The sequence below is a fragment of the Anopheles stephensi genome, chromosome 3 (genome assembly GCF_013141755.1).
Source record: "Anopheles stephensi strain Indian chromosome 3, UCI_ANSTEP_V1.0, whole genome shotgun sequence".
Taxonomy (NCBI): domain Eukaryota; kingdom Metazoa; phylum Arthropoda; class Insecta; order Diptera; family Culicidae; genus Anopheles; species Anopheles stephensi.
In genome coordinates, this window is record NC_050203.1 from 70,547,091 (window position 1) to 70,556,648 (window position 9,558).

A 9,558-nucleotide genomic window follows, 5' to 3' on the forward strand; every position below is an offset into this window, starting at 1 on the left:
CGCAAAGCGAAAAAAAACTTGGAATGGCTGCGAGGACACCATTATTCTCGTGGCAGAAATCCCAAACACCGGGCAGGCTTCTCCTTGCAGACAGTTGATACCGGAGGATCGTACGCCGAGGGCCAGTCAATTTACCGGTTGTCTGGTTCTTGTGCTCCACGCCTCATAGTGGCTTGGGAGCTGGGGAATACTACCTATAACCATGAATCTGGGGCTGGCAGTTAAATCCTACCGTTGCCAGGTATTTGAAGGTGTTGATGCAGATACTTTAAAAAAATGAAGGTCTTTTTATTTTTTATAATACGCGACACACCCTTTTTTTACCTCGCTCGCTACACTCTGAAGGTTACTTTAATTACATTTACTGGGACAGGACAGCTGATGCACCACAGACCGGGTGATAGTTTATATTTTCTGGAAAAAATACCGGATTTCAAAATTAATTCCGGTTTATTATTTTTGAACTTTGTTTTGACATAATCTATAAATTTAAATTAATGTTGTCAACTGTTGCTACTGTATTACTGCCTGAGAGAAGAGGGATCATACGATGAAGCTGATGATTTGAAATTGGTGCGATCAACTAAACATGACCCTGAGATCGTCTTTGTAATTACAGGGTATCCTGAAGTTTTTCTATGCTTTCCCAACCAAAAACACCAACTCAAAAAATCTCGTAAAGATATAAAAAATATCTAGGAAAGCGTCAGCAATCTCTAAGGAAAATGTTTCTGTAAGTCCATTCATAGTTATGCTATCGAACGATCTTCTTCTTAGCCAGCCCAGGATTTCTCGGTTTCCAGAAAATTTGATAAGATGGTGCCTTCATCCCATCGCGCCTGCAACTGATCTCCGACTCGTTCCATTCCACTCGATCAAGCGAATACTCCCGCTGTGCTCCTCTCGTACCGAAGCTTCCTGCTCATTAGCGTCATCCGTCAGTATTATCCAGCATTCGCGCTCGTACAGGACCACCGAACGCGTTGTGTGTAACAATATGTGATATATCTCTCACTCTCTCGCTCTTCTTGGCCTAACGACCTCTTAAGGACATATCTGCCATATAGTGACTTACTAGACCTAATGACACCGCGTAGTTGAATAGTCAGTCCTCACTACCTTCAAGACCTCTACCACCGGGCCGCCCCAATATGTTATACATCGTGTCTATTGTGTGTCCTAGATCACAGGGAGCTCCTGCTTCAAAAGATATCTCAAGTCACGATCGAATCACGTAGAAGGATTACTCTACCACCTCCTGCTATCCGCAGTCAGCTCGAATCGACCTCTATTGTTGTCGGAGACTCTCTTCGCCAGACACTGTCTCCGTCGTGAGCATCAATATCCTAAGTACAATCCTATGGGTCTCGTGTTTCAGTTGGGAGAACGGGTAAAAATTTAAAATAAAATCAGACAAAAAAATCCTTGACTTAATCCCTTGTCCCCCTTTGTGTCAGTCCCCGATTGGAGATGGATCTTCACCATGTACTAACCTTATTGATCAAAAATTCATACGAGCTCGTATCTTCATATTGAAACGAAAGTATGAAAAAAGGCATTTCGATTAAAGTTTAAATATATTTCTTCTTCCTTTAGTAAACACAATCTTACTTCCTTTACTCGAATTCCTAAATTCAATAACAAAAATAACCTTCACATTACCTACAACCCTACATCCACATCGATGTAAAACTGTCACAAACTATCTGGCTTTTTCGTCCACTGCCCAAACATACTTTCCCTCACGATCGTCCACTGTTTAGCATACTGGACCGAATGACGCTTCGCATCCGCGTAGGAAAGTTTGGCAATATTCCGAATACCTTCGGCGGTTGGCTTCGGCACGGTATCTTCCGCTTGGCCGGTTGCACCAGGCTCCATTTCGCCAGACTCCCGGCCCGGCACTAAATTATGCAAAGCGTTCCTAGCATTCGGGTTGGCTGATACGATGCCGCAGTACAACCGTGCGAAACGGTTAAATAATTCGATTTTTGAAATCTGCAAACGAGCTGCCGGTGTGACAAGTTTCCGCTTCGTCACACCATGCCGCCGACCAGCTACTTCCACCTCGTGGGATCTGAAAATATAAGAAAGTAGCAAGCATTTAATTGCACAAAGTGGATCAAGTGATTAAGAGTGCGATGCGAAAAGGGGATATATACAAGGAAGAAAGTGTTTGGCGATTTGCGAAAGAAACAACTGGAACAAGTAATAAAATAATTACTTGAGACATGAGCAGCTATTAGCAAGGATTATTAAAAGGAATTGTAACGGAAACACTCGAGCTGGATATGGGTTTGTTGCCTTTTTGCAAGCCAAAAAAAGCCATCCCAAAGAAACCACGCCATTCCTTCCGGCACCGCGCCAAAGCGTAATCGCAATCGTGCAAGAAATAATTATTTATGTGTCGTTCCTTCTACGCTACCTAAATCCCTTCCCTGCCCGAAGCACTGGATGGAGAAAGTCGGGTAATTGACACACCGCCATCGGTACAGAACGGATTTGTGCAGAGGGGGTTTGCGCACAGAAACCCAGAAACGCACCACAGTAACGAATCGGCATGTCCTGCACGAGCGCCCACGAGGGTTTTGCAATGCAATCGGATTTGAAATGACACAGCGAGCAGGCAACATGCAATGCGGTGTAATCCCCCCCCCCCCCCCCTAGGAAGGTAAAATGGAAATGGAAAGGGTGACTCGTAATTATGGTGAAAATGTGTAATTAAATTACACTGCCATTGCATTGGTGCATGGGCGCTTGGACCATTCGTGTGTTGCTCTCCGTTGTTCGTTATCGATTTTGTACGTGACGTGTAGTCAGCTTCTTGAGCTTACGGGGGCTTAACAACAGTTTTACTAGTTTTTCAAGTATCAATTCAGGGCGGTTTTTTTTTTTGGGGGGTAAACGCTACTGACACATGTCTCCCAACCATACGGATCTTAGGAACTGTCTGAAAAGTTCCTTGGGACCTAGCGATCCTTCCAGCTATTTAACGTCTGTTGTATTGTACCTATTGTGTGTAGCGAAAACTGAACAATTAAATTTGAAGAGACTATGATGTTCAAAATAGTACAAAATCGTTAGTTAAGATCACAGATCGAAGTATGCAATTCAAATAGTACAAGGACTTCAGAAGAAAGACCAGACCACTCTTAATCGAATTAAAGCGAAAGAATGTAAAGGGACGATCGGTACGATAATAACAATCGAAAGCAAAGAAACGATCGAACGATCATTCATTCCGGAATGCTCTCACCTAGTCTAATGGGACCAGGACGAGAAATGGAGAGTCGGGTGAATTTTGTTGTCCCAGTCCCAGTCAAAAGTCCCAGTAAAAAAGCTGGCCATTCCTGAGAATGGCTAAAACACTGAAGCTGACACAGGGACTCAGGCAGATGGTGGCAAAGTCGTCCTTGATGCAAGGGCATGGTAGTAACAACACCCTTTTCTTGTTGCTTGGCACTGAGGCGAAGGACTGTAGAGCAATGTAGTCAGCCATGCGTACGAGGAGGCGATTTGGATGGGCTTCAAACTGCAGTCCTGTCGTGTGAAGACCGGTTTCGATGTCGCCTCTGCCACCGGACCGTCCCAAGATAGTAACAGATGATGTCCTTTATTTTAAACTTATTCTTCTTCTTCTTCTACGGCACTCGATGGATTCTGGGGACCTTCCGTTACTGGCTTGCTTGACTTAAATTGAACCGTTAGCAGATATGGACGTGTCTGTATGAAAACTGGCGCGATCAAGGGTCAATCTAATGGATCTCTCAAGGGACCTCTTCTATATTATACATTCCGCCCAGAACTCACGGCCCCCACATGGGTGTAAAGAAAGAATGAAGAATTTGACGTAAGGTATTGGCTTCTTGAAGCAGTATGAAGCCTTTGAACAGAACTCACCACAATGAACCTCGCTATAATTGAGATAGAGTGATTGACGAAGAAGGTTCTATTGGCCAATCCCCTGAAGTGGGTTCCAAAAGCGGAAAATATTTTTAAGACAAGTTTTAGAGTTTCGAAGCTAATTGCCACAAGACCTCAAGCGAAAGGAGAGACATATTTTGTAGAACGCTTCTGCAATGTGTGATGCCAGCCAAAAACAATTATATGTATTTATCTATATTTTCACTTTTGAATTGCCTTTAAAACGACTTTTACTTTACTCAATACTTAATAACTTACCTGTTTGCGACATCACACCAAACGATTCCGCACGGCGCCGGTTGATATTTCCCACCGTCCGTAGCAAGCTGTCGATTTTTCCGAAACCGAAACAACCGTCCATTGTTTGCCGCAATAATCACCGGCTGGCGTCGACCAAACGGATGCATTAGCGAACTTTGCTCCACCCCACCCGCCCATCCATCGAAACGACCCCAAATCGCGCGTCCTATTGCCGCCGGCGAGTGGTCCGTACCGTCACACAGCACCACACTTTCAAGATAGATCGGTCGGTCCAGCAGCAACATCAGCAAGCTACCCTGCACACCGAGCACGTTCCAGCGGGCCAACTTATCGCTACAGGAAACGGAAAGCGTTCGAACGCCCCGGCCCGGTTTCGTACGTACCGGTCCAACCGTTTGCAGCATTAGGTCACCGTGCGCCGGGTCCGGTTGCAGTAGCTTACCACCCGTCATTCCCACCGGTCGTTTATCTTGCTCAACCGACCAGACGCAACACCCGACATTCGTTTCTTCGTCCGATGGTTCAATTCGTGGCCTTTTCGGGGACGATACTTCATCCCGCTCATCGGGCTCGAATATGCTCGCATCACCACACGGACTGTGGGTAGTGAAGAAATGAAACGAATGGCCATTCTTTAAGCAAAGCTTACCACCACTTTCCGATGTTTGCTGTTCGAATATGCTTTCTTGTGGATTGCTTGCGGCGTTTTCGGCCTGTTCGAGCAAATAGCGCAAAAATGCACGCCGTGCTAACACTTCCGCATGGCTGTCGTGTACTCGGTCTCCGCTGGCACTAAGTTCGTTGCCGGCCAAACACTTTGTTCCAGTGCCAAGGGCGACCACACGAATATCGGCCGAGTCTTTTGTCTGAGCCGTCTTTAAAAGCACAATCGCCGACAAGATTGTCCATTCGAACGATTCGTTTGGTTTGCCTGTTTTCGGAAGACTGTCGAACTTTGCCAGACAAGCGCTAGCGATACGATTGGCTAAATTGATTTCCATTTTGATTTTTTAATATTTATCGTGCTTGTTAAAAAAAACATCTGAGATGTTACCGTACTGTGAACTGTGCTTATCTCCTAACCAATTTACTTTCTTTTGCGAATAAGACAACCACCACAATTTATGTTTAATTGCTATCGAAAGGCAAGGTGAATCGAGCTTAAAACTTATCAAAAAACTATAAAAAGTGTAACTGTTCCTTCTTACTGCTTACTAGCAAATAAAGGCACCATCAAACACACCCACCGTGGATGAGTAAAGCTAACTATACCCCAAACCCCCACAAACGATCCCCTCTCTATACGACCGTTTCCGGATTCCAGGCAAACTTACGACCCACGATCGCTTGCAACTCATTCAACTCCTTCATATCGTTTGCCGGAATCTCAAAATCCAGTGCCACATTCTCCTCAATATGTTCCTGCGAGCGAGCTTTCGGTAGAATACCGATGTCCTGCTGAAACGCCCAGCGAAGCAACACTTGGGCGGGCGTTTTCTGAAGCCGAGTGGCCACTGCCTGTACCGTCTTGTCGGTGCGCAGCTCGCTGGTGTTGGACGATCCGAGCGATGAGTAGGCCTGCAGAAAGATGCCCTCCTTGCGGCAAAATTCGAGCAGTTCCGGTTGATAGTAATACGGGTGCCACTCAACCTGTTTGGGAAAGAGAAAGGACATTCGTATGTTATATTGCCACCTCTATTTTATGCTCGTTCCCGTGCCCCCTTGCGCACCTGGTTCACCGCTGGAACTACGCCCTTGCAATCCGCCATCATCTCCTTCAAATGCTTCACCGTGTAGTTTGATACACCGATCGACCGAAGGCAACCTTCGCGCTGCATCTTGCACAACGCGTTCCAGGTAGCATGCCGGTACTTTACATTATCCGGATGCGTTACTTGCATACCTAACCGGACAGGAGCGGCATTAGATCATGTTGCACTTTCACAGGAAAATGCCAACCACAAACCACTTACCACTCACACCGGGCCAGTGGATAAGGTACAGGTCGAGATAGTCGGTTTGCAGGTTGGCAAGCGACTTTCGTACCATTGCTTCCACAAATCCTTCATCCTTTCCCGCTTGAGAAACTGAAGTGGCAGACGAAGGAAAAAAAGTGTCATTTCAAGTCCTCCGAGGTAAGGGAAACCTCCAAGCCGCTCATTTACTTACTCAACTTGGAGGTGATGAAGATGTCTTCACGCTTCAGATTGTACTTCGGTAGCAACGTTTTCAGCGCACTGCCAATGTATTCCTCGTTGCGATAAACGACCGCAGTATCTGTACCGTGCGAGTGAGAGACACGAAAAAAAGGCAAACCAAGTTTATGCAAATTCTCTAGACTACCACCACCACCACCTCCACCACCGTGTCCATTTCCATACGAACCGATGTGTCGATAGCCGGCGCGTAGAGCATCATCCAGCACCTGGTGAATTAGCTCCTGCCCGTGGATTTGGTACGTGCCAACTAAAATTCAAAGGCAAGAACATGTGGCTTGATTTAGAGAGCGAAGTATGTTTCGGTAGCATAAAACAGAAAAGCACGATTGAAGCATTTGAAGCACCTTTCGATACGGAAGGGGTAAGCGGTGAACCCGGAATTCAAATTCGATCTTATGAATAAGTAATGACCCTGCTGTAGAACACTCTATCCCAAAGGGCAATGCTATCGTCGGAAAGCATTAGAGAGTGATAGTCTCCAACGCACTGGAATTGGGGCTACTTACAACCAATTATTGGAATGTTGTATCCGGTATTTAACTTGAACGTTTTATCCATTGTGGCAAGCGAATAGCTTAAACTGCGAGAAACTACACTAAACGACTGGAAAATGGAACTAAACAGGTTTAACTTTCGCATTCACGCACCACTGCCGGTCAACACGAAGTCGCTCAAGAACCAAAACAACAACACCACACAACGGGACTGACCAGCTATGAGCGGAGCAGAGTGACACTTTAAAGATTATTTAGATATGATTTTAATTTTATTTGAAATATAAAAACACAAATAATGTACACATATAATTTTAACGAAAATTGGGCACAAATAATATAGTTTTGGCTTTTTAAAATAATGAACAATATTCAAACCATTTCGTTGCAAGAAAGTTGGGACTAGTGCTTTTTTGTCAAGCAAATATGAAATAATTCAAACCAGCTGAAGTAAACAAACCGGGCGATTGTTTTCCTTCATCGTTCTCGGGGCCTTTTGAAATTAAAAGCATTCTAACAAAATTTCTTATGAAGGAAAAAACACTATTTTAAAAGCTCAGCTTAATAAAAACATTCCAATTTCAATGAAAACACGATTTAAATGCTTTAGAAAACTGCATCAATTCAAACGGCGATTCGGAATGTCAACAATGCGCCTTCGGAAATCAAATGTGTCAAAAAATGGCAAACACACCCCGCAGGGAGGAAGAAAGGAAACGGGAAGAAACTTACCTAAACAAGCAAAACATTCCCAACGAAGGCAAAGTGCGTCCATCGCACACACAGCAGACGGACACGTCGATAAACTCACCCGTGTGTGTATAAACAAAAAACCCCCAAAGCGACCACATCCGCTCGCTGCCACACTCTGGCAGGGAAGGAAGCGTTCGGTGCATTGTGCAATCATGTCTGGTCAGCAGTAATAGAAGCCGTGTCATCAATTTTTGATGATTTTCCCCCTCGCGTTCGGTAAGGCAATCCATCGGTTTTTGCCAGCATAGTTATTCGCTGTAAAACGAGAGCGCACAAAAGCATAAAATACCGTCAGAATGGATGAAACCGCGATGCTGTTCGCGCTGGTTATCGTGATGTTGGTCGGGTCGTACCTGGCCGGAAATATACCGCTCATAATGTCATTATCGGAGGTAAGATGATAAGCGTGGGATTGCGTTGCTACGCCTTGGGCCTTGTGCTAATCGTGCTGGTGTTTTGTTTTAGGAAAAGCTAAAGAATGTATCAATATTTGGTGCTGGGTTGCTTGTCGGTACGGCTTTGACCGTTATCATACCGGAAGGAATCCGCTCGCTGTACGATGAACGATCATTGGAACAGGCAGCAAAAGGCCCGGGAACAGCATCCGGTCTACCGATCGATGAACACAAGCACGAGCACAGCAATGATGAGCATTCGGCCACGATAGGATTGTCCCTGGTGCTTGGATTCGTGTTCATGATGCTCGTCGATCAGGTTTCTTCACGCCGCACAGAAGGATCGAGTGAGCGCAATCTTACCGCCACAATCGGGCTGGTGGTACATGCCGCAGCCGATGGTGTAGCTCTCGGTGCAGCCGCCACCACAAGCCACTCGGATGTGGAGATTATTGTGTTCCTCGCTATTATGCTACACAAAGCCCCGGCAGCGTTCGGATTGGTAAGCTTCCTGCTGCACGAGGGTGTCGAACGGGACCGGATCCGGAAGCACCTGCTCATCTTTGCACTTGCCGCACCGGCACTCACACTTCTGACGTACTTCGGCATCGGAAGCGAGCAGAGGGAAACACTCGAATCGCTCAATGCGACCGGCATTGCTATGCTGTTTTCGGCTGGCACCTTCCTGTATGTGGCCACGGTGCATGTCCTGCCGGAGCTAACGCACCGGAGCGATCACGGCCACGGTCACAGCCATGGCCATCATCATGGTAACTACAGTCTGCTGGAACAGCAACCACCAAGCTCATCGTCGGCCGCCGTCAGTGGGAAACCGTCCCCATCGGCGGGTGGTCCCGGGGGACTGAAAAACTACGAGCTGGGTCTACTTATACTGGGTGCTTTAGCGCCTCTATTCCTGACGCTAGGTCACCATCACTAGTAGGGCCGGATCGGAGCAGAGAGTTGAAGTGCTCAGCCGTGTCTTTGAAACATTTGCCAAACTGCCAAACCGTTCGTCGGATTGTGCCACACCCCACAGTCGTGTTTCGGTCGCAGAATTTGTACGTATGTGTTGCTTTCTACTAATGTGATTCTGTTACTATTACTGCGTTTCAGTTCGTAAGATTCCTCCTTCCAAACGGGCAACATGTGCTGGCAAGCAGTACGGTATTTAGTTGTAAACGATAATAGCAATAACGAAGAGAGATTGTTTAAAGTGCGAAAGTCTCCCCCGCCGCGGTGCGTTTAGGCTGCATTTGAGCAGTTCGGTGTTAAACGCATTTATATTTCCATTTTTACTTTCCCGCCCCCCCATAATACGGGTTTCGTTCGAAATACGCCGCAGAAATTGAAGTACCGGACGATCAAAACAATGACAACAAAATAAAACATTCGAACAAACTACTGCTAAAATTGGTTTTGAATTGTTAATATTAATATGAACTGTTGATAAATTGTCTTAAAGCTTTCATCTGGAAAAATACGTTAATTTCTCGAAAATCGTTGAGCCGT

At 45.8% G+C, this 9,558-nt stretch overlaps 2 protein-coding genes across 3 annotated transcripts; one reads left to right on the forward strand and one right to left on the reverse strand.

Moving 5' to 3' along the window:
• Positions 1-1,558: 1,558 nt before the first annotated feature.
• Positions 1,559-7,125, reverse strand: LOC118512547 (glyoxal reductase-like). 2 transcript variants are annotated; one of them, XM_036057127.1, is made up of 6 exons: positions 6,911-7,125; positions 6,571-6,651; positions 6,355-6,462; positions 6,159-6,272; positions 5,916-6,088; positions 5,180-5,835 (listed from the first exon to the last, which is right to left on the reverse strand). In XM_036057127.1, the coding sequence occupies exons 1-6, from the start codon at positions 7,041-7,043 to the stop codon at positions 5,485-5,487; spliced, it is 960 nt and encodes a 319-aa protein (XP_035913020.1). In that variant the 5' UTR covers positions 7,044-7,125; the 3' UTR covers positions 5,180-5,484. The 2 variants fall into 2 exon arrangements, with proteins under 2 accessions (XP_035913019.1, XP_035913020.1); XM_036057126.1 differs by lacking the exons at positions 5,916-6,088; positions 6,159-6,272; positions 6,355-6,462; positions 6,571-6,651 and adding an exon at positions 1,559-2,077 and having other exon boundaries at positions 4,183-5,835; positions 6,911-7,088.
• A 435-nt stretch (positions 7,126-7,560) lies between these two features.
• LOC118512549 (zinc transporter ZIP9) lies at positions 7,561-9,459 on the forward strand. Its single transcript, XM_036057134.1, has 2 exons — positions 7,561-8,043; positions 8,117-9,459. Exons 1-2 carry the CDS (start codon positions 7,948-7,950, stop codon positions 8,984-8,986), a joined length of 966 nt encoding a protein of 321 aa, XP_035913027.1. The 5' UTR covers positions 7,561-7,947; the 3' UTR covers positions 8,987-9,459.
• Positions 9,460-9,558: the final 99 nt, after the last annotated feature.

Excerpts from the sequence above, each read along its gene's own strand:
- LOC118512547 (XM_036057126.1), bottom strand. The coding sequence starts at position 5,186 with ATGGAAATCAATTTAGCCAATCGTATCGCTAGCGCTTGTCTGGCAAAG. Across the intron at positions 2,078-4,182 it reads TGGTGTGATGTCGCAAACAG|ATCCCACGAGGTGGAAGTAG; the intron begins GTAAGTTATTAA and ends TTATATTTTCAG.
- LOC118512549 (XM_036057134.1), top strand. The coding sequence starts at position 7,948 with ATGGATGAAACCGCGATGCTGTTCGCGCTGGTTATCGTGATGTTGGTC. Across the intron at positions 8,044-8,116 it reads TCATAATGTCATTATCGGAG|GAAAAGCTAAAGAATGTATC; the intron begins GTAAGATGATAA and ends GTTTTGTTTTAG.